The sequence below is a fragment of the Mus caroli genome, unplaced genomic scaffold (assembly GCF_978045245.1).
Source record: "Mus caroli unplaced genomic scaffold, Mus_caroli_1 scaffold_2, whole genome shotgun sequence".
In the NCBI taxonomy this organism is placed as follows: Eukaryota; Metazoa; Chordata; class Mammalia; order Rodentia; family Muridae; genus Mus; species Mus caroli.
The window spans coordinates 49,390,733-49,414,866 of NW_028227257.1; the positions used below are offsets into that span (position 1 = coordinate 49,390,733).

The 24,134-nt window shown below is 48.2% G+C and overlaps 2 protein-coding genes across 6 annotated transcripts in view; both read right to left on the reverse strand.

Moving 5' to 3' along the window:
* Positions 1-919: 919 nt before the first annotated feature.
* On the reverse strand, positions 920-2,512 carry Mrps26 (mitochondrial ribosomal protein S26). The gene is made up of 4 exons (XM_021156057.2): positions 2,267-2,512; positions 2,036-2,182; positions 1,832-1,955; positions 920-1,373 (listed from the first exon to the last, which is right to left on the reverse strand). Exons 1-4 carry the CDS (start codon positions 2,476-2,478, stop codon positions 1,254-1,256), a joined length of 603 nt encoding a protein of 200 aa, XP_021011716.1. The 5' UTR covers positions 2,479-2,512; the 3' UTR covers positions 920-1,253.
* A 10,928-nt stretch (positions 2,513-13,440) lies between these two features.
* Ptpra (protein tyrosine phosphatase receptor type A) overlaps positions 13,441-24,134 on the reverse strand; it is a 105,047-nt gene continuing 94,353 nt past the window's right edge. For 3 of the 5 annotated variants that reach the window (XM_029471244.2, XM_029471235.2, XM_029471239.2), the window contains 8 exons: positions 23,395-23,488; positions 23,061-23,137; positions 22,472-22,606; positions 17,858-17,983; positions 17,626-17,777; positions 15,655-15,741; positions 15,134-15,269; positions 13,441-14,073 (listed from right to left, as the gene is read on the reverse strand). In XM_029471244.2, coding sequence (XP_029327104.1) covers positions 13,999-14,073; positions 15,134-15,269; positions 15,655-15,741; positions 17,626-17,777; positions 17,858-17,983; positions 22,472-22,606; positions 23,061-23,137; positions 23,395-23,488 — 882 coding nt within the window. In that variant the 3' untranslated portion in view covers positions 13,441-13,998. The remainder of the gene's footprint in view (positions 14,074-15,133; positions 15,270-15,654; positions 15,742-17,625; positions 17,778-17,857; positions 17,984-22,471; positions 22,607-23,060; positions 23,138-23,394; positions 23,489-24,134) is intronic. The other 2 variants (XM_021184778.3, XM_029471247.2) reach the window with 1 other exon arrangement.

A 24,134-nucleotide genomic window follows, 5' to 3' on the forward strand; every position in this document is an offset into this window, starting at 1 on the left:
CTCTGCCTCCCGAGTGCTGGGATTAAAGGCGTGCGCCACCACGCCCGGCTAATGCCTGCTTCTTTACCGGAGTAAAAGGCTGCTATCACCCGCCAGGTTTTCTTTTCTTGGGGATTCCAAAACCTTCAGCAGTGTGGGAAGTAGCTAGGATAGTTTTTTCCTCCGAGTGAGTGCCTGGAGTTCCTGTCAATGGTATTCATGTTTATGACAATGAAAAGCAAAAAGGCAGGCAGCTCATTCACTAACATGTTTACACCGCAGTCATGAACATCTGGGTTTGATCCCTGGTACCACATAAAAGCCATGTGCATCTAATCCCAGTGCCAGGCAAGCATACACAGATCAATTCTCTGAGGCTGGCTGGCTAGACAGTATAATTAGTGAGTGCCAGGTTCCAGTGAAAGACCCCCGTCTCAAAAGCCAGAATAAAACACAGTAAAAAATAAACTAAAAAAAAAAAAAAAACAAAATAAACTTAAACCAGACCAAGGTGAGAGCCTTGAACAATGACACCAAGGCTGCCCTGAGGCCACCGCTTACACACACAGAAGGGCAGCAACTGACTGGAAGACGCAGGTTTAGCTTGGGAGTCTACCACCTGCTGAGTAGTCCAAAATATGATACATCAGGACAGGGTCTGGTTACAGAAGTCACTGCTGGAGAGCCACCAGGAGAAACAGGGCACCCTTTTTGCTTCCTGGATCTTGGACACACCAGACCCTAGTCAGAAAATCCCAGGATTGAGCAAAGCAGATACCTAACTCATAGCTCAGTTAGGTGAAACTTGCTTCTGGCTAGAAACCCAAAGACTCAGATAATTAGGGACAAACGCCTCTGATTTTACAAGCAAGTTAGCATCTGGTCTAACTACTTTCCTCTTTCACTAGCACTGTCACTATAGCCAGTGAATGGGCAAAACTGGGCTCCAATACTTTATTTATAAAAGCAGGAAACATTTGGCTCACACGACTCCAAGAGACTTACAAGACAAGCTTGGCTTCTATGGGGACACAGTCCAGTCCAATCCTCTGTGCGAGAGGAACTTCCCAGAGTGTAATGCTGCCCTGAGTTTGTCTGTGGTGCAGAACAGGGATGTCTGGGAGTTCCCAGTCAGGTGGTGAGTGCCGAGCCTGGAGTGACTGAGGTTGCTCTGGAAACGGCTGAGCCATCCTCTTGGGATGTACCAATTCCTATCCCAGTACACAGACCCTAGGCAAGCACTGTGCTTATTTGGGCCCCCAAAGCCTCTGTGCTCAGTTCCTGACCACCTGCCCTTCTTTGGTGACGGCCCAGTTGTAACTCTTCGGAGAGTCCAACGCTTCTTCTATCCGTGCCTCCAGGTTCTCCCGAGTGATGAAGTTTTTTGCCTCCTCCTACAGGAAGAGAAAGGTTGGCTTTGTGGGATCTCTCCCAGAGCTGGCTGCCTGCACAGCTTACTGTCTCTAGTCCACTGGTATCAAAAGAACCCAGGGTCTTCCACCAATCGTCCAGCACAACTGTACTAGGTGACCTCGACCATCATATTGCTCTTCCTTGGACAATCACCCATCAGATCTCTCAGCCACAACCCAAGAACAACCTGATTAGAGGGGGTGGACTCTCTCAAGTGCGTCAATCCCTCTTACGTCTTAAAAAGCGCCCCATTCACACTTACGGTTTCCCTGACTTCAAGTTTCACAAGGCAACACTAGCCTGTAACCTTTTACTGACCTGCGAGGTCACTTGACTCTGGTCACTTGACGCCCTGTGCTGTCACACCCCTCCCCCCCCTCCAGCCTCCCTTGCTTGGGTCTCCAATGTCCACATTCCCCACGACCTCCTGTATGCCCACCTGCAGCTTGAGCACTTCTTGCTCTTTCAGTTGCACCCAAGCCTGCTCCTCCTGGGCCCTCTGGGCCTGGGCCTCAGCCTTCTGCACCTCTTGGGCCTGTGCTTCCAGCTGCAACCTCGCTATCCTGCGAGGGGCAAGACGCCGAGGGTGAGCGGGGCCGCAGATGAGCCTAGCCCAGCCCACCCAGCCCCGCGCCTCTCGCACCGTAGCTCCTGCATTCGCCGGTTCTCTTCCCGGTTCCAGGCCATCAGCTCCTGGTGCTCCGTGATGGCCTGCTGCGCCTTGCGCTCGGCCAGAACCCCGGCTCGGGCCTCGTGCAATTTCCTTCGCACCTCCAACGTGAACTCTAGCCTGGGGAGGACGGGCTCCGAGTCAGCACCCACCCTTGGCCTCGGCCCTTCCCGAAGGGCGCCTGCCCTCCACACGCACACGCACCTGAGAGCGCGCACGGTCTCCCGGTACTGTCGGTAGCGCTCGGTCAACACGAAGAATTCCGCAGGGTCCACGGCAGGAGGCGTCTGCACGCGTCCGACCTTGGACTTGGCAGGCGGGTCATGGCGGGTCTTGCGGCCTCGCACGGGTAGGAGCAGCGGGGTCCGGGGCCGGGTCCCCGGCCGCGCCGCCAGGCGGTTCAGAGCGCTCAACATGACAGCCAGCGCCTGCGCCTGCGCCCGCGCCCGGCCCGGAAGTGGCCGCGGAGCACCACGGGAGCCTCCTGTCCTCGCCCCTGTTGGGCGGAGCTCTTGCTGTCTGGTCCAATGCACGTCCGGACTCTCGGGTAGAGTGGGAGGGGTCGAGGGGCACCTTGGAGACCCACAGCTTGCTGGGCTGCGTCGCCCGCTAAAGACAGCTACACCGCAGGACGCTCTGCCCACTTGTTCACAAGTTTGGACACCATCCCCAAGTGTGTGGCTCTGGGACTCTCTGGCCCGCCGATGGCCTGTCTACCCTCCCAGGCCTGAAGCAAGAAATTCGGAGTTCCTGGCTACTTTAAACTTTAGATTTGCAAACCATTTCCTTGCACTGCACTGCCCTGCTGTGGTCTTGGGGGAGCTCTGCAGTTGCCAGAGTTCTCAGTATCAGTGACAACTTGTTCTCAACTGGGCGACCTGTGAGGTGACCCTTGTCCTCTTCCACCTGACCCGGGGTCTTCCCACCTCGAGACTACTCTTATTTATGAAGTACTATTTCCTCTCCAACTGAAGAGAAACAGCAGTGCAGGGCAGAGAGCATCCGTCTCAGAGGTAGCTCGTTCCCCTCTGCCTCTCCAGCAAGCAGAGTTGTTGGAAATCAGAAGTTGACCGAGGACTGGGGAACTGAACTTTCACCCCACTCATTAGTATTTTCTAGACCAGATTCTGCAGAGAACACCAGGCCATGGTCCTGCACTTCCAGGGCACTTGGGAGTGTCTGAGGAGCCAGGACTGGGTGCAATAACCGGCATTTTCTCAGAAGAGAACAGAGGCTGCTTAAATCCTGCTCTCAACTTCCAGGCTTGGTGGAGGCCCAGTCTGCACTTTCTTTCTCTCAGTCAGGCTTTGGAGATGAGGTGCCAGAGTGTACTCTGGAGTCCTGGGGGCAAGCTGGTGACAGGTTTTCCTCCAGGGTGCCGGCCATAAGACCATTGCTGGGCCCTGGAGGATCCAGGATGGATGGTCTGTGGAAACCAGGGCATTACTGCTGCCCTACCCTGGAGTGCCACAGGGCTGCTCTGAATGTCAGGGAACCTGGCACTCCCACCCTGTTTTTGTTTTTTGGCAGGGTCTCACTAGGCTCACAGAGATCCACCTGCCACTGCCTCCTAAATTCTGGCATTAAAGGCATATGCCACCACACCTGTCCTAACCCTTTCTTCTTCAGGGTCACCCTAGACAACTGGCAACTCATCTCAGATAACTTAAGTGCCTGGGCCAAGAGAATATTCTAGGGTATGGGCCATTTCCTAGAGGCTCCCTAACCTTGCTGGCTCTGAAGTCCTCTCGCTAGTCAGGTGCACCCATCCTTTTAGAGGGTTTCATAAGTGTAAATAAGTGTAAGAGATTTAGACCTAAGGTGGATGAGAGTGTGGAGTCACTCTGAGTAGCTAACGCTACAGAACTAGAAGGCAGGGTTTCTGCCCCCTTTCTCTGGCCTGATGGGGATGTGGACTGGTATGCAGTGGTGATGAAAGTAACTGTTTCCATTCACTGACCCTCCCTGCAAAAGTGGCAAGATAGAATTGTTGAGGGCAGAAGCCAGGAGAGGAGGCTTTTCTGGGCAGTTCATGGGTAGAGGGACAGAGCTGGAGGGACAGAAGCCTCCTCATTTACCAAGGGGTAAACTGTGAATGAGGTGGTTCCAGGTGACTGTAGGACCCTATTCAGATGGCTCCTGGGTTTAACGATGATCAGGCCATTCGATTTCCTCTGGTGTCAAATCCAGTGATATCTTTAAAACAAAAACCCTCAAACAGGGTCTTATTTGCTGGCCTTATATTCCCAACAAAGCCCAGGCTGGCTTTGAACTTGTAGCAATACCCCTGCATCTACCTCCAGGGTGCTAAGATAGTGTGTGCCACCATACCAAGGTACAGTGATATCTTTTTTTTTTTTTTTTTTTTTTTTTTTTGGTTTTTCGAGACAGGGTTTCTCTGTATAGCCCTGGCTGTCCTGGAACTCACTTTGTAGACCAGGCTGGCCTCGAACTCAGAAATCCGCCTGCCTCTGCCTCCCGAGTGCTGGGATTAAAGGCGTGCGCCACCACGCCCGGCTCAGTGATATCTTGAAACAGGGAGGTACAAGTTGCTACTCAAACCCCTCCCCACAATGTTCTATGAATATGAAGTTGCTGTTGGCTTTTAAGGTCACCAGACAAATGCTCCCCCATCTTGGATCTTCCTAGGAATCTGAGGTTGAAACACAAAGCTGGAGAGATGGCTCAGCAGTGAAATCCTGGATTTGGTTTCCAGCATCTACATCAGGTAGCTCAGAATGGCCTGCAACTTCAATTCCTAGGGGTCTAACGCTCTCTTCTGGCTTCTGGGGACACTCACATGCATGTGTGCATACGGCACATAAGTAAAAAAAAAAAATCTTTTAAAACCAGTTTAAAAAAAATTTCAATGATTTATTTTTCTATGTTCATTGGTGTTTTGCCTGCATGTCTGTCTGTGTGAGGGTGTCAGATCCCTTTAGAACTGAAGTTACAGACAGACGTTGAGCTACCAGTGGGTGCTAAGAGTCAAACCCAGATCCTCTGGAAGAACACTCAGTGCTCTTAACCACTGAGCCATCTCTCCAGCCAAATAAATCTTTTTACAAAATTTAAAATGGACCCGCTCATAGGGTAGAGGCATTTTCTGTCAAGCCTGGGGACATGGAGTTAATCCCTGGAAGCCACATGCTGGAAGGGGAGAACTCCTGCCATTTGTTCTCTGGCCTACACATGTGGCATACATGTGCTCAAGTACAGGTGTGCACACGCACACACAAAAAACCAAAAATGTAAAAATGGGAAATGGCTACTAAGTGTTCAAAGCGGTACACAGGCCTTGCCATGAACTTCTTCTTTTTTTTTTTTTTTTTTTTTTTTTTGGTTTTTCGAGACAGGGTTTCTCTGTGTAGCCCTGGCTGTCCTGGAACTCACTCTGTAGACCAGGCTGGCCTCGAACTCAGAAATCCACCTGCCTCTGCCTCCTGAGTGCTGGGATTAAAGGCGTGCGCCACCACCGCCCAGCTTTTTTTTTTTTTTTTTTTGGTTTGCCATGAGCTTCTTAACTTCACTAACAGGTCACCATAGAGACATACCGGGAACAAACCCACAAGGAACTTTTTTGGAAATCTCTTTTCTTTTCTCTAACGGGCTGGTCTCAAACTTCTGAGCCTCTTTGTTCCATATCATGACTGCTGGAATGGCAGCGGTTACCACTATGGCCAGTTCATTCAGTGCTGCAGACTGAAAGCAGGGCTCTCTACACACCAAGCAGGCGTTCCGCCAACTGCTATGGCTCCAACCCCATGTTCTGGACTCTAACACTTTTTAAGGGCTAAGAAAACACCTAAAAGCTAGTTTTGTCCCCTGACCTGGACACTGTGGTGAGTTTACAGAACTTACAATCACCCTGTTTTCTGTAGAAGTTGCCTCAACCATCTTGACATGTTTCAAATGTGTGCTCGCTTTCCTCTTCAATATCCAAGTGCACCAAGTTTGATGGAACGCTGACACAAGTCTAACTGGATCTGTTTCAAATTTGCAAATTGATTCTGCATCTAAATAGATATTTGTTGTGAAAAGTTTATTTTTTTTTTAATTTTTAATATTTATTACGTATTTTCCTCAATTACATTTCCAATGCTATCCCAAAAGTCCCCCATACCCCCCCCCACTTCCCTACCCACCCATTCCCATTCTTTTGGCCCTGGCATTCCCCTGTATTGGGGCATATAAAGTTTGCGTGTCCAATGGGCCTCTCTTTCCAGTGATGGCCAACTAGGCCATCTTTCAATACATATGCAGCTAGAGACAAGAGCTCCGGGGTACTGGTTAGTTCATCATGTTGTTCCCCCTATAGGGTTGCAGATCCCTTTAACTCCTTGGGTACTTTCTCTAGCTTCTCCATTGGGAGCCCTGTGATCCATCCAATAGCTGACTGTGAGCATCCACTTCTGTGTTTGCTAGGCCCCGGCATAGTCTCACAAGAGAGAGCTATATCTGGGTCCTTTCAGCAAAATCTTGCTGTGAAAAGTTTATTGTGTTGTGTGTGTGTGCACATGTGTCATGGGAGGTCCAGGGACAACTTGCTGGAGTGCATTTTCTTTCCTGGGAATTGGCCTCAGGTTGTCAGGCTTGGTAGCCAGCCCAGATAGTGGTCCACGCTGTCTTCAGATCCTTACTTCTTGGGCTGCATGCTCAAGTTCCTGCCCTTGTAGCCTTGCACCCTTCCTAACCTCAAAAGGAAACTGAGATGGAGATTCCCTGCCTTGCCCAGCTCAGGACTCTGGCCTGAGAACAGGGAGCCTGGCAGCATGTACAGGGGTCTAAGAGAGTTCAGACTTACATGCAAAACAGTATGGCAAGCTTCACACTAATATACTCGGCACCAGGACTGGGCCAATATGGACAGAGATGGGCTTAGGTGGGCTGATGCCCACCCAGGGTTGACCTCTCTTGCAAGCACCCCAGCAGAGGTGATTCTGCAGTCTCTTTGGGGGCTGTCGGTAGGGGATAATTTTAAGTCTTCCTCATGCTGTGCTCACCTGCAGGCATTTGTAGATTTGGACACTATTAGCATGGGCTGCTGGAAACACATCTTTGCAGCCCAAGTCTGAGCCAGTGGCTCTACTCTCACCACCAGCTGTAAACCTCTGGGAGTGGGGTGGGGTAAGAAGAACATTTATAGGGTTAACCAATCTGTACTTGGGCTGAAAACCATATTAAGGTAGGGCCAAGTTTGGCATAATGGTGACCAGAGCCATTGGATGGTCAAGTGCACCCAGCTTTAGGAAAGTGACAGGCAGCATAAGAGGTACCACTGTGGGAGCTGGGCATGAGCTTCAGGATGCCTCTAACCGTGCCTTCCTAGAGCTGTCTTATTAGCAGGATCAGGAAATGTATGCTACATCCAGAGAGACACAGACTTTGCTAACTGTGTGTGTGTATGTATGTATGTGTGTGTGTGCATGTATGTATGTGTGTATCTTTTTTTTTTTTTTTTTTTTTGAGACAGGGTCTCACTGTGTAGCTCTGGCTGTCCTGGAACTCAAAGTAGGAAAATGTATGCTATATTAAACTATTCCAAGAAACAGACTCTAATAAATGGATGACTTGTTTTTTGAGACAGGGTCTCACTGTGTAGCTCTGGCTGTCACGGAACTGGATCTGTTGGCTGACCTCAACTTCAGGTCCTAGTGTTTTATTTTTTCTGTGTGTACTGGCTGGTTTTGTGTGTCAACTCGACACAGCTGGAGTTATCACAGAGAAAGGAGCTTCAGTTGAGGAAATGCCTCCATGAGATCCAACTGTAAGGCATTTTCTCAATTAGTGATCAAGAGGGAAAGGCCCCTTGTGGCTGGGACCGTCTCTGGGCTGGTAGTCTTGGTTCTATAAGAGAGCAGGCTGAGCAAGCCAGGGGAAGCAAGCCAGTAAGGAACATCCCTCCATGGCCTCTGCATCAGCTCCTGCTTCCTGACCTGCTTGAGTTCCAGTCCTGACTTCTTTCAGTGATGAACAGCAGTATGGAAGTGTAAACTGAATAAACCCTTTCCTCCCCAACTTGTTTCTTGGTCATGTTTGTGCAGGAATAGAAACCCTGTGTATGTGTGCTTGTCATGTACAAGCATGTCTTCATGCAGACACATGGAGGTCAGAGACCAGTGGGCGTCACCCAAACCTTTATAGGCCTTCTGTATCCATCTTCCTATTAGGGACACAGGTGTGTTCAGCATAGATATGGCCAACATTTAATGTGGTTTCTGAAGATCTAAACAGGCCGTGTGCTACCTAGTTTTATGTCAACTTGACTGACACAGCTAGACTTATCTGAGAGGAAGGAAACCTTAGTTGAGAAACTGCCTCCACGAGACCCAGCTGTATAGCATGTTCTTAATTCTTAATTAGAGACTGATGGGGGAGGGCCCAGCCCACTGTGGTAGTGCCACCTTAGACAGGTGGTCCTGGGTTCTGTAAGAAAGCAGGCTGAGCAAGCCACGAGGAGCAAGCCAGCAAGTACGCAGCATCGCTCCATGGCCTCCTCATCAGCTCCTGCCTCCAGGTTCCTTCCATGAACAGTGTTGTGGAAGTGTGACCAGATAAACCCTTTCCTCCCCAGGTTGCTTTGGTCATGGTGTTTCAGCACAGCAACAGAAACCCCAATGAAGACAGGCCTTTTGTATAACAAGCTGTTTTACCTGCTGAACCATTTTTTTAAAAAAAGGACTTATTTACTTATTATATGTAAGTACACTGTAGCTGTCTTCAGACACTCCAGAAGAGGGCGCCAGATCTCGTTACAGATGGTTGCGAGTCACCATGTGGTTGCTGGGATTTGAACTCAGGACCTTCGGAAGAGCAGTCAGTGCTCTTAACTGCTGATCCATCACCTCTCCAGCCCCCACCTGCTGAACCATCTTACCAGCTCTATAATGTTTATTTTATAAAATTAATGAGTGAGTGACTTTATATTTTTTCTTTTCCTTTCAAAAATCCAAAGAACCATATTCCTTAGGAAAGCTCTGGACTGTTTCTCCCGGTAACGTGAGTCTTTTAAAGACTTTTTTTTTTTTTTTTTAAAGATTTATTTATTATATGTAAGTACACTGTAGCTGTCTTCAGACATTCCAGAAGAGGGCGCCAGATCTCGTTGCGGATGGTTGTGAGCCACCATGTGATTGCTGGGATTTGAACTCTGGACCTTCGGAAGAGCAGTCAGGTGCTCTTACCCACTGAGCCATCTCACCAGCCCTTTTAAAGACTTTTTAAAGGCCCATGCTGGCCTCAACCTCACCACGATCCAAGTCCCTCTTAAGTGCTGGAGTTGAAGGCATGTGCCAGCATGTTTTTAAGGACTGTTCCTGTTTGTGACCAGCTGGGAAAACATGGTCAGCGCTGAACTGAGCTGAAGAGTTGGTGGAGACACATGGTACAAACCCTGGCAGTGGCTGAAGGTGAGTAAGTAGAGTTTGGCAGTGGAATGGCAAATGAGATGCTCTTGTGGAGATAGAACAGAAGGGTTGCCCCTGAGCTGTGGCACAGTGGGCGGAGCCCTCAGGTAGAAAGGTAGAAAGAGCTGCTTTTGGAGATACTAGTGAGTCAGCCATAGGAAGCCCTGGGGTCAGGGGAGCTGGGGGCTGAGGAAAGCCACAAGCCCACAGAGTCCCACATCCCCTGCCTCTTTGGAGAATAACACTGTGATATGGGGGTACAAGTGAACCAGACACAACAGACTCTTGGGGTTCAGCACCCAAGCTCCTCTAGTAAGCATGGGTGTAAGAGGCATGGGAATAGAGGGTGAAGGAAGACAGCAGACTTTTCATGAGCCTGTCACAAGTGAGAAGGAAGCTAAGCTTTGGAAAATGCAGGCTCTCAGCGGCAGCTGATCTGGGAACAGGGCTGACCAGGGGGAGCCAATGAAGTAAGGTGTGAGTGGAAGGCTCTGGGTGTGTGCTGCAGGCTGGCTGTGCACTTCCTTCTGAGGAAATGCTTGCCTCCATTCTGACCCTGCCTTCCCCTGACCCAGGACGTAGCTGATGTGCCAGAGTGTCTGTCATGGGTGACTTTTGCTCTTTTCACACAACTGTGCAATGCAAGACACACCTTTCTCTGGACATAGAGGAGTCCCTTGTAGGGTTTGAGCCCTGATTAAAAAGAAAAGAGGCTGGGCAGTTGTGGCACACACCTTTAATCCCAGAACTTGGGAAGCAGAAGCAGGCGGATTTCTGAGTTCGAGGCCAGCCTGGTCTACAAAGTGAGTTCCAGAGCTACACAGAGAAACCCTGTCTCAAAAAACTAAAAACCAAAAACCAAAAACCCCCAAAACAACAATAACAAAAAAACCCAAAACCCAAAAACCAAACCAACAAAAACCAACCAACCAAAAAAAAGTAAAAGAAAAAAGAGAAAGGTGAAGGAGAGGACGAGGGCTACTTCTGTGGAAGGGAGCAAAGGGCAGAAGTCATTCCTGCAGGGAGACACCTGCTAGCAAGCCGGTGATGTTTAACATTAAGGGCTGCTGATCAAGTCAGCACAGACTGCAGTAGAATCCTGTTAAGGTTACTCTAGTATGCCTTGGTCAAGACTAGCCTTGGCAGGAGAGCAGCCTAGGTTGTTGGTAGGTGGATAGCAGCACACAGAGAGGATTTTCTTAGTGGTGTGTGCATTCACTGAGGTCTTGCTGACCCAATAGGCACATTCCTCCATTGCTGGACTGGATCACACAAAGCATACAAGAATAGGGCATTCTTCATGGAAACTTCCTGACTCACTGGTCTTTTAGAGCTCCAGTTCCTAGAGGGACAGAATGACTCCAATGACTTACACTCATTGTAAAGCTGGTCTGTTGTCACATTTTTGCACTCAAAGGTTTCTGAGATTCCTCTTGTACATCCTTCTACTATTTTTTTTTTTTTTCTTCAAGACAGGGTTTCTCTGTGAGTCCTGGCTGTCCTGGAACTTTTTCTGTAGATCAGGTTGGCCTCAAATTTACAGAGGTTTCCCCTGCCTCTGCCTCCCAAGTGCTGGGATTAAAGGCATGCGCTACCACTACCTAGCCTCTCTAATTTATTTTTCAAGACAGGGTCTCACTATGTAGCCCCAGCTATGCTGGAACTCAGTAATGTAGAATAGGCTGTCCTTGAGCCCACAGAGCTCCACCAACCTCTGCTTCCAACTGCTGGGATTGAAGGTATGTGCCACTCTGTCCAGCTAAAAACTGTTTTAAATTTATTTTATTTTCTGTGTATGGGTGTTTGCCTGCATGTATGTCTGTGACTCATTTGCTTGACTGGTACCCATGGAAGTCAGAAGAGGGCACCGGATGCCCTGGGTCTGGATGACTGTGAGTCATTATAGGGGTGCTGGAAAAGATCCCAGGTTTTCTCCAAGAACAAGTGCTCTTAAGCACTGAGATGTCTCTGTCCCACATTTCCTCTTGTACATAAACACCATGAACATGTGGCACACACTAGGCGTCCCTTTCACACCACTCTGTCTGACATAAAGTCCGCAGACAGCTCCAACTGACCATTCCTTTCTACTCAACTAAATTCTCAGCACTGCTTGGGTCTGGCACAAGTCTCCCCTTTTCCAAGCAGCCCAACAGCACGTGACTCTGACTGTGCCTCAGTGGGACACACCAGGGGGATCTGCGGGAGCCACTGAAGAGCAGAGGCCATGCCCACCTCCCCACCTTTGCCCTCTGTGACAGTGGGCACACCAGCCTTGCTGAGAAGCTGCTGTGGTGCTAGAGGTGGTGGGAAACCACCATCCTTGCCACCGCAAGTGAAGGGCAGCCTTCCACAGGCCTGGGTCCTAGCCCGCGGGGATCAGTGAAAACAGTGAAGGGTGCGGATGGGGCTGCTTGCTTTCTGAGCTTCTTCCTACTCCAGGCTGGGAGCAGCGGCCTCACTCCCACCTCGGGGATGAGGATCACATCTTCCTGACACTGACATCAAAGACAGAAAACCACAGAGGTGGTGCACGGCCTCAATTACAGCCCTTGGGAGACAAGAGGCAGGCAGACCTCTGTGAGTTCAAGGCCAGTCTGATCTACAAAGCCACTTCTAGGTCAGTCCATGCTACACAGTGAGATCCTGTCTCAAGAAACAAAACAGCCAGCACTCGGGAGGCAGAGGCAGGCGGATTTCTGAGTTCGAGGCCAGCCTGGTCTACAAAGTGAGTGCCAGGACAGCCAGGGCTATACAGAGAAACCCTGTCTCGAAAAACCAAAAAAAAAAAAAAAAAAAAAGAAAAAAGAAACAAAACAGAATAAAGAGAAAGTTGAAATGTTAGCTGTAGTGGCATGCTCATACTTCTAAAATACGGTCTAGGTTCTAGTTAGTGTCTATAACCCAGGCCCAGTACTCCTATTAAAGATGGTAGAGAATCCCAAATCTTAAATAAACAGCACTGCAGTAGAAATAACAGGACACCCAAACCTTGTCTTGAAAAACAAACACAAAAACAAGAAGGAAGGGAGGGAGGGAAGAAAGGAAGAGAGAGAGAGAGAGAGAGAGAGAGAGAGAGAGAGAGAGAGAGAGAGAGAAGGGAGGAAAGGAGGGAGGGAGGGGGCTGAAGAGATGGCTCAGTGGTTAAGAGCACTGACTGCTCTTCCAGAGGTCCTAAGTTCAATTCCCAGCAACCATGGCTCACAACCATTTGTAATGGGATGTACTCACATATATAAAATAAATAAATCAGAGAGAGAGAGAGAGAGAGAGAGAGAGAGAGAGAGAGAGAGAGAGAGAATGAATAGCCCTCATAGGGTCATATATTTGAATACTTGGTCTCTAGTTACTGGAGGAAGTGTATCACTGGGGCTGAGCTCTGAAGGTTCTGAAGCCCACGTCCTTCCCAGTCTCTGTCTGTCAGCTCTAAGATACTACTTCAGCACCATGACTGCCTGCCTGCTGCCATGCTCCACCATGGTGGTCACAGACCCACACTCTGAAACCCTGAGTCCCACATTTACTTTCTTCTATGAGTTGCCCTGGTCAAGGTACTTTATCACAGCAACAGAACAGTGATTAATATACTGTGCCTCAAAAGCAAGCCGAAAGGAGAGTCCTAACTCTTGAACAGTAGTGTGCTGTGGCATGTGTGTGCCCACACGTAACACCCATAAATAAATACAACTCCTGAAGAACATTTAAAACTTATTCTGGACAGAAACCAGAGAGGCCAAAATGGCCTCAGCTCAAGCCTGCAGCAGCTCCTCTGCCCCTGGTGTCTTTTTCTGTAGAGAAACTCAGTGAGACTCTTGTTGTCTGTCCCAGGGAGCAAAGCTGGGTGGGTGGCTGGGATAATTATACTTGATAGAAAAGAGGACCTGGAAGACACCAGCCAACAGCAGGGCTAGGAACAACCCAGGAGAGCCCCAGCTTCATAAGACTGCTCTGTCCAAGACAAAGGGACCGACATTTCCTCAGGGAAGCAAGAGTGTTTATTACCTGATGGTCCCTGCTGTGGTGCCAGAGAGGCGCTCTGGTCTCATTACTCCCCATGCCTGAGGTGGCTGATCTTGGTGGGAGATGAGGGTGGACTGGAGAGGGGAGGGATATTTACAGGACGGGGAGGGGAAGAGGCCTGCCTGGGGACAGGGAGACAACCATTTCCTCAAGAGCTCCGAGAACTTTGTGCTTTGTTTTAGTTGGCACCGAGCTACCTGGAATGAGTCTTATGTTTATCTTCTTTAGGAAAAGACATTTGAAGCAAAGAACAATCTGGCCCAGTTTCCAGGCTGAGGATTTCATTATATCAACCCAAATATCACACTATTTAATTTCCCAATAAAACACTGGAAAAGGACTATCAGTGCTAACACATTTACATACAAAATCTCCACCTAACAGGTAATAGAAGCCTATGTGCCATTTCTAAAACAGTTATAAGATATATACAATTTTGGGTATATTAACAAAAACAGAATATTACAAAATATTAAAGGCAATTCTCCTGTCTGTGGGCCTTGTCACCTGTCATTTGAAGTTGGCATAGTCTGAAAAGGCGTCAATGTACTCCTGTACCACCTTGTAGCAGAATTCATACTGTTCCTGGAACACAGGCAGAGGCAGGAAAAACCAGTTAACAGAGGGTTGCTGAAGCCCCTGCCCCCTTTCTAAAAGGACATGTCACTCTGTATCCTTGGCTGGCCTGGAACTCCCTATATAGACCAGGTTATCTTAGAACTCTCTTAGATCTGCCTACTTCAGCCTCCTGAGTGCTGGGAATAAAGGTGTGCACCACTATGCTGGCTTAGCAGACCCAGTTTTTAAAGTGGAAAATGGGGAGAAAAAGAATGTTTTTGGACTATAGTAGATCTTCTACAGGCAGGGCTGACCAGACATGTGAGGGCAGTTCAAGGTCCTGCAGGTCAGATGTAGGTGTGCCAGGCTGAACACATGGCATCTAGGGTGGTACTCAGCTTGTCCAGGCTGCTAGGCTGAGATGAATCCTAACATCCAAAGCTTTATCTCCTCTCAAATCTCCTAAAACTAACATTTCCCCTCAAATCTTTCTAGCTTAACAAGATTCAGGAAAACCTTTGTGGAAACAGAGACTGTCAAGAGTCAGACTTCTGAACAGGAAAGCCAAGCAAAATAAAAGTAGGCACTTCTGTTCACTCCTTACCAGAACCCAAAGTACAGCGTATGTGTGTGATGTATGTAGGTGATATTTGGATATGTAGGAAGTCTTCTTCAATTGCTCTCTATCCATTCCCTGGAGAGAGGGTTTCTCACTGAACCAGAAGATGGCTGTTTCAGCTAGACTGGCTTGTTCAGTGAGCTCTTGGGATCTGCTGTGCCCTCAACATTGGGGTTACAGGTGCATACACCCCGTCTAGTTTTGTATGTAGGTATTGGGGATCTGAACTCAAGTTTTTGTGCTTTCAAAGCAAGTCCTGTTACCCACTGAACTATCTCCCAGCTCCCAGGGACTTCCTTCTAATCTCTTCTATTTCTTCTGGTTATTCTTCTGGCTGTGTTCCCACTCTGGCCCTGTTTCCCAAGACACTTCCTGTCTTTTGAGTCTGCGGAGCTCCCTGAAGGCTTGCTCCTGACAGGGAAGAGCTATGGAGAGTGTACTGACCCAGGTAAAGACATGGAAGCATACCAGTGTCTGGACCATGTGTGGCCTCTGCAGCCGCAGGCTCTTGACAGTTTGGAAGACATCCAAAATTCCTTCTGCTTTCACACGTTCCAGGACTGTGCTCAAGGCACAGAAGGTTCCTGTCCGTCCTGCCCCGGCACTGAAACAGAGCAGAGACACTTACCACACCTGCTGCCTGAAGCTGTCCATCCTGAGGGGTGAGTTTGCTGAGGAGGAGCAGGCTGAGGCTGACTCTGGGAAGGTATCAGTGGGACAGGACACCCGTGCTCACCTCTGCTGCCCTTCCTGTGTGCACTGAGCACGTGCCTGTGGGACCACTGTGACAACTTTTACACACCCTGCCAGCCTGACTCCCCGCTGTCTGCACACCATGACTAGTTGTCTCCACCAGCTCTGACTCAAACTTTCTGCGCTGGTGCTTTGCGGACTTCTTTCCATTCTTTCTAAGGAATCCAAACTTCCCTCTTGACATGATCCAGTTTGACCAGTATTACCAGTTGATTCCCTTAGGAAACACTAAGTACCTGTTCCATGGCAGGATGCTCAGGGCAGGCTCTCTGAAGGGATGCTGTGTGCACAGACACCAACGTGGCTGCTCTCTGAAACAAGTTCTAAGGGGGAGGGGGTGTGGACAAAGTATGTACCTGGAATTGGTACATAAGGAAAGGGAGATTGGTAGCTTTGAGATCAGAGCCCAGGAGAATGCTGGGTAAGCTTAGCTCACTGGCCTGGCGAGGAGACCTCACATCACACTGTGCCCTGCTGGGATTCTAGTTTGGAGTGGGCCAGTCTTACTGATTTCTTTTGTAAAAATGTGCAGGCTGCAGGGTATGGGGGCATGCATAAGCCATAGAGTACACACGGAGGTTAGGAGACAACCTTTGGAAGTCGGTTGTTGAGGCAGACACTTTGTTTTTCCCACTGCATAGTTAACACCATGATAGTTGGCCCGAGAGTTTCTGGCCACCTCTTCTGCCTCAACCTCCCATGTCACTGTTGGAGGGCTGGCATCAGAGTGCTGGGGTTCCACATCTGGCTTTTTATGTGGGTCCTGGGGATAAGACTTGGGCTGTCAGGCTTTCGTGGCAAGTGCTTTTACCAACGGAACCATCTCTCTGACCCAAAGTCAAACTTCTTTTAAAAGATTTTAAGGTTCCTGTGCTAATAATTGTGTGTGTGTGTGGGGTGGGGTGGGGAGAGCAGGAAAGCCAGTATGGTAGGGAAGGTAGCTTTGACTGAGGAGCTGTGGAGGAGGTAGTAATATCTGGGCTCTGAGAAGACAGGCAGGTAGAACAGGATTTACTGATGGCTCAGATATGATGTGGAGAATGAGAAAACAGAACAGTTCTCAGGCTTCTTGTAAGTTAAGCCTTAACTCTTACGAGCTCAGCGTCACCCAGAGGAGGTGTCACGTGTCTTTAATCCAGACACTTTGGGAGGCAGAGATAGGTGTCTCTCTGTAAGCTTGAGGCCAGCCTGATCTATAGAGTAAGACCCTGTGTCTCAAATACAAAACTGAAACCAAAAAGAGGGGCCTGGAGAGGGCTCGATGGTTAAGAGCACTGACTGCTCTTGCAGAGGACCTACGTATCATTCCTGGTACCCACATGACAGCTCACAACCACCTGTAATTCTAGTGCCAGGGGATCTGATGCCTTTTTCTGGCCTCCATGGGCACCAGACATACACTTGGTGCAAAGGCGTAAATGTAGATAAAACACCCTTACTAAAAAAAATAAAAATTAAGACCATAAGAGAGGTAAGCAGGAGTGTAAAGGACAGGGATTTAAAGGAGAATTGGGAAAAAGATCACGAGTTATGACTTAAATCTTAAGTATCACATATCTGTGTTGAAATGCTAGGAGCAATATGGAGTTTAAGGGAGAGTTTGAACCAGAGACCAAGACTCAGCAGTGGATGTTATAAGCAAGGGAATTTAGATGGGCTACCTGGAGGCACTGTCTATTGAACTAGGGAAAAAACACTGGGCTACAGATAGAGTATAATAGCATAGGCACAGAGACTTGTGTCCAGTGTGAAAAGCCTTTGTGGCCAGCCATCTTGAGACCACAGGTAGTTCTGATTGGAGGGGGACTGTAATGGAATACCAGGATATACAATGTTACTAAGGATTTGGGCTGAAACTCAGGGAGCATTCTGACTTGTCTTCTTTTTTTCTTCTAGTCTTAGTCTCATTGATTTTTCTCCCCCTCAAATCATTTTCAAAATACTCTCTGCTCTTTTCCCACGCCACATTACCTAACTGGTCTCTCTAGCGTTGGCCTCCTTTGCTGCTCCCGTCACTGTCCCATGCTCTTCTCAAGATGTGAATATGCCCACTTCCTCAGCACACACTGCAGAATTCAAACTCTAGGATCCCCTGATTACCCAGTTGTCTGGATGATCCAGCACTACGGTGCTCAGCACTGTCTCTGTCTGACCTCCCAGCCCCACCCCTTTCTGGTCCCTCCAGAGGAGAGCAGGGTCAGCAGTACCTGCAGTGCACGGTGATGGGATGGTTCCCCGACTGCTGCTGCTGCTTCTGCACTGCTGCAATGATATTGATCATGCCCTTGCCGTCGCTGGGGATGCCCACCTCAGGCCAGCCGTGGAAGTGGAACTGCCGGATTTGCCGACTCTTGTTCTCCTTTGGAAGAAGGGTGATCAGGGACACAGTGGAAGACCTGCTCTTCCTGGGGGAGCTGCCCCACCCGGTTCCCATCTCACCCTGGTGTTGGTGACCAGGAGGTCTCGGACAGTGTAGCTTTCACATTCTTCCTCCTTCTTCAGCTCAACTGTGATGTCTCCATAGGACACCAGGCCATCAGATGGCCAGTACTGGGCACACTTCTCCTGGAGGAACAAGAGGGAGAGGAGTGTGAGGTCAGGGGCTAGAATTTCTGTGTGGGAGAGCAGCAGTTGTGCCCATAAGTAGCTTGGCTCCTCATAGCACAGAGACCTGTTCTTCTGACATTTATATTTATGTACATTTATGTATGACTGTTTTGCCTGCATGTACATATGTGTACCACCTGTGTGCCTGGGTCTTACTGTATAGCCTTGGCTGGCCTGAAATTCTACTAAGTACCCCAGGTTGGTCTCGAAACTCACAGAGATTTACCCTTCTGCCTCCCAAGTGCTGAGATTAACGGTGTGAACCACCATGCTGGGCCCACAGTGTCCTCTTTGCCTTTTAATTTGTAAACAGTTAAAGGGACACCTGCAGGTTGCTAACTTGAGCATTTCTATCCTTGTGAGTGGGTAGAACAAGACAATACCATCAGACATTATAAGAGAATTACATATTAAGGGCTAGGTATGATGGCTCATGACTATAACCCCAGCACTGGGAAAGCAGAGGCAAAGAGGACTGTGAGTTCAAGACTAGCTTGAGTTACAAAGTAAGATTTGTCTCAAAACACCCACCCACCCACCCATCAAACTAATAAATAGGTGCTGAAGATCACACCTAGCAGCTTTAGGTCATAAAATCAGTTACTCACAGGGGAGGAGGCAGAAGATAAAGAGGGCCCTCCAAGCTGGGGTGGGGAAGGAGGATGTAGCCCTTTTGGCTGGCTGATGGGAACAGTGGGTGAAGGTAGTTTTATTTGGTCCTGACTGAACCTGGGCTGTAGACTCATGATATATGATGAGTTTGAAGGTGAAAAAGCTAGTGCAGGGAGGAGTTTGTGTAAGGTGTGTAAGGCGTGTAAGGCATGAAATACACTCGGCCATGTGACAGACCTGGGATTTAATGAGATGTATGAAGAGACACTAGATAGATCGTTACAGTTGTGAGAGTGATGTCAGGGGTTATGCGCACTTAAGAATTCCTCAGTCTGTGAAGGTAACAGGATTCTTCATTTAATTTAGGCCTTCATGTGGTCTCAACAACAAAAAAAATCAATGTAGTTTGAAGTTACAAACAAAACAAAGTCAAACTCTGAGAGAGAGAGAGAGAGAGAGAGAGAGAGAGAGATTGAGAATGTCAGAGGGACAGTACAAGCAGAGGCAGCCTCTTGGTAGTGGCAGCGTGGTGGTGATAGCTGTTACAGCTGCACCAGTGTCTGATGGCTGTGGAGCTGACAGAGGCAACAAACAGCTTCAGATCTGCTCTCTCTTAAGGGACAAGAACCTTTTTTAGGGGACAAAATTCGAGTCTAAGGAGTCTAGGTAGCGAGAAGGCCCAGGCTACAGATGCCTAGGGACCCTGCTGGGAACAAGGTGTGAGGGCAAAGCTAGTGATTAGGCCACGGAGAACGCATGGCCGAGGAGAACATCAGACTCCTGCCTCAAAGACAGAGGCTGGGACTGACTGTAGAAAGCAAGGCTGTTCAGTTTGTAGAAGGAGCTGAGAGTACAGAGAGCAGGGTGAAGTAGGGGTGTGACAGACAGGGTAGGGAAGGTGCACTTACCCATAATCCCAGGGTTTGGGATGGTGAGGCACAAGGGCCTTCACTATTCTGTTCTTCTCTCTCCTCTCTCTCTCTCCCTCCCTCCCTCCCTTCCTCCCTTCCCCTCACAGAGATAGAGTCTCACAATGTCTCTGCATAGTTCTGGCTGCCCTGGAACTCACTATGTAGATCTGATTGGTCTTGAACTCAGCCGAGCTCCTCCTGCCTCTCTGTGCCTGGAGCACTGGGATTAAAGGCATATGCCACCACCTCTGTTCAAAGGATGCTTATTTAAAAGCTAGCCTGGGAAATAGTGTAAGAATTTCAGAAACAAACAGGGCTGGAGATGTAGCTACGTTATTGAACACATTCGAAGCCCTAGGTTTGTTCCCCAACATAGAAAAAATGAGGCATGGTGGTATATACTTGTAGTCCCAGCACTCAGGAGTGGTGGGAGCACGAGGATCAGAAGTTTAGGTTAGCCTTGCTACACAGTGGATTTGAGGCCATCCTGACATACGTGAGATCCTGTCTGTATATACATAAATAAGTGAGATGGGGAGGAAGGGCTGGACCAAGTTTTAGCTGTCAGCACTAAATATTCCTAATATTTACATGTACAAATTTGTTTTTTTTTTTAAATTGGAATCTCCACAAACTCAAACAGGATTTACAACAAGGAGTGACAAAGTTATTACACTTATATTTAAAAAAAAATATTTAAAATATTTTTTACCATTTAGCTGCTACATGAAGAACTAAGGTGTGGGCAGCACACAGAGTGGTGTCAGGCTCCCTTGGGTGAGGCCCTGAGTGGATGGGCTGCATGGAAGGCAGCACTACTGTCCACGTGACTGCACCTCTTCATGTCATAGATAACAGAGAGCAGCAGTGGGCGGAAGTCAGAGAACAGCACCTTTACCTACTGAATCATCTCACCCCAGAGGGCTTGTAAGAAATATACAGCTGGGCGCAGTGGCGCACTCCTTTAATCCTAGCATTTGGGAGGCAGAGGCAGGCAGATTTCTGAGCTCGAGGCCAGCTTCGTCTACAAAGTGAGTTCCAGGACAGTCAGGGATACACAGAGAAACCCTGTCTTGAAAAAACAACCCCCACCCAAAAAAAAAACCAAATTAGACTTGTCAAAGGTAAAAATTTAACTGGTGTTTTTGTACATGTGTGTGTGTGTGCATGTGTGCATGTGTATGTATGTGTCAATGTGCACAGTAGGAGGCTTGAAGAAGGGCACCACATGTCATTTTACTCTTCCCTTATTCTGTGAGGCAAGGTCTCTCCCTGAACCCAGGCTTTCATTTTCTCAGTGAGGATGGAAACTAGAAAGGCCCAAAAATCCTGTCTCTGCCCACTGGAGGCAGGGTTATAGGACTGTGCGGAATTCTTGAGGCAGGGTTATAGGACTGTGCGGAATTCTTGGCTTATTACATGTTGTTGGGATTCAAAGCTGGTCTCCTGGACTGCATCAAGCATTAACTGCTGAGCCATCTCTCAAGCATTTTTCCAAGGATCTTTGGTTAACATCCTAAGTCTTCTCTATAGCGTAGAAGTAACTGTTAGCAGGCTACACTAGCTTCTCCGTCTACTGACTCTGAACCTTGCTGAACGATGCTCCAGGGACAGTGAGTCCACCTACCTGCACCAGTGCACAGACTTGATATTCTGAATTAGGGCGGGCCCTGAGATGGTGAGGCTGCACTACCGGGAACAGAGAGTGGGGAGCAATTTCCTACGCTGAGGAACTCATCTAGGGCATTTCTGAGGTCTCTGCATAGTCAGAACCCCAGACAACGCTACTTTTAAATGGGCTTTAAGTCCCTTTTTTTCTTTAAAAAAAAAAATGACCATAAACATGGGCTGGCCCAGCAATGGGGCCCTTCTCTTCTTATCTCTAGTTCAGAGAACGCCTCTTGCTAATGATTCTTCTTCTTCTTCTTTTTTTTTTTTTTTTTGAGATAGGGTCTTACTGTGTAGCCTTGGCTGTCCTGGAACTCCCTGTATAGCCCAGGGGCCTCAATTTCATATAGATAGATCCTGCTGTCTCTGCTTCCACAGTGCTGGGATTAAAAGTGTGTGCCTCCATACCTGGCCTTAAATTCTTTTTTTTTGTTTGTTTGTTTGTTTTTAAAGATTTATTTATTTATTTATTATTTGTAAGTACACTGTAGCTGTCTTCAGACACACCAGAAGAGGGCGTCAGATCTCATTTCGGGTGGTTGTGAGCCACCATGTGGTTGCTGGGATTTGAACTCTGGACCTTCGGAAGAGCAGTTGGGTGCTCTTACCCACTGAGCCATCTCACCAGCCCTTGTTTTTTTTTTTTTTTTTAATACAATCTGTGAGTAGTAAATTCTTTTTTTTTTTTAAGTTCTTTTTTTTTTTTAAGATTTATTTATTTATTTATTTATTCCATGTAAGTATACTGTAGCTGTCTTCAGACACTCCAGAAGAGGGAGTCAGATCTCATTACGGGTGGTTGTGAGCCACCACATGTGGTTGCTGGGATTTGAACTTTGGACCTTCGGAAAAGCAGTCAGGTACTCTTACCCACTGAGCCATCTCACTAGCCCCTTTTGTTTTTTAAAATTTGTTTTTCTTTTACTTTGTATTTCTTAAATGTCACTGTCTGCTCTTGTGTAGTAATTATAAAAGGTGACCGTGTCTGAAGGACACTCAGATGCTTCTACCTCAGAGACCTGGCCCGGGTCCACCAGGGAGGTAGGACGAGGGGGGTGTGTGTGAGGCTAGTCTGAGGGCTGGATACAGGAGAAAAGTGAAATGATGGGGCACGTCTGGAATCACCTGGAGGTTCAGGAAGAAGCTTAGACACTAACTGCTGCTGCTATGCCAGAGCAGCATGGAAGATTCAAACATACCTTTCAGTTGCCCCCAACCTTCTTGTTTCTCAGAGCCCAGCTGCTTCTTAACTCACCTGGCCTCTCTCTTCCAGTTCTGTCAGCATTACGATAGAACAGGACTTCCACTCCCAGATCATTCGCCAGAAGTCCTCAATCGTGTGGAGAAGAGGGCCCTGGCTGGCAATGTAGGAGTCTTTCTGCCGGTAGCCCTGTATGGGTCAGGTAATCACAGAGGTGGTTTGTCAACAAGGGGTGAGTGTAAAAGACAGGCTTATCTGGAATGGAGGAAGAGGAGCCCTTTGAAGTGATAGGGACTTCTCAGAGCTAGACAGATTCCACAAAGAGCTCTCTTTTGAGGAAGGATCGAAGCAGGGGAAGGGAAGCAGGGGCATGGGGGTAGGTGGAAGAGCAGAAACAGGAAAGATGAGAGCTTTAGATACTTGGGTGTGACTATGTTGTAAGGTTCGCCTCTAGAAATATGTAGCACGTTTCTTTTACATTGTATTCTTTGTGGCCAGACAGGCCTAGTGCTCAGGGTGGGCAGGCCAGGTGGCAATGAATTTAGGAGCTGTTGATTGACTCATAGATGTTCTTCTCAAGTAGGCATGTGAGGGAGGCACTGGGAACTCCATGGACACCCATGGGACATAATCCACCACTTACATCAATGAAGGATGCGTTCACATAGTCTGTGTTCTCTTCGCCTCGTTTGACTGGAATGATCACTCTGTTAAATTCATCTGCAAGGAGGACAAGGAATGGCTTGCAGCTCACCAACACTCACTCCTCTTATCAAGCTCGTAAGTCAGTGGGGCAAAGATAGCAATGTTCCTTTGGCTTTTGTGCCTTTTTATTTCCTGAAACCACTAAAGAACTGAGAGAATCAGAGGCAGTGCTGTGACTCTTGACTTCAGGCCAATCGCAAGGCCCGAGGAGCTGGAGTGTGCGGGAACTGGGGGCTGAAGCAGTGAGCCTGGGGGAGGGGAGGAGAACTTACATGGAATGATCTGTAAAACCCGGTTCTTCTTCATGTTGGCTGGAAGGTTTCCTGTGCGCATCTTGTCATTCTGGATTTTGATTGAAGTTAATTTCTGAATGAAGAAAGAAGAGTGACTACTCCTCCCAGTGAAGAACCTGAGAGACGCCTGCCAGTCACTAAGACCACACCTCCAGGCCCTGACTTTCTTCCCTACAGTGCTCGGCTCCATTTCCAGATGTCATTTCTGGCTTTAAGTTTAGTAAGAAGTCAAAAGAATGTTTGAGAGGCAACACCTTCTAGGCTCCTGTGGAACTTCCTGAGATTCCTCTAACCCTGAATTTTTTGGGCCACTTTTCTGCCATTTAGAAAAATATTCAAATTCTATTCTTTCTTCCTGGTTCTGAGGTTGTTTCCTTGTCTGCTTGGGTATGTTCCTTAAGGTATGAATGCGGAGCCCAGAGGTTGAGGTTGGTGACCTACACTCTCTACCGTACTTTTTGAAACAGGGTCCTCTCACAGAGCCTGGAGTTTGCTGTTGCAGTTAGCTGGCTGACTGGCCAGTGTCTGTCCCTTTTCCTGTCTGTTTCCCCAATAGTGGGGTTACGGACACACTCCATCATGCAGTTTTCATAGGGGTGCTGGACATCCAAACTCCAGTTGTCAAGCTTGTGCAGCGTCCCAGCGAATCAAGTATACACTGCAGTGCAATAAGGATGCTTTAAGGTGAATGTCTCTCTGTCTCCACATTTATTACCTGT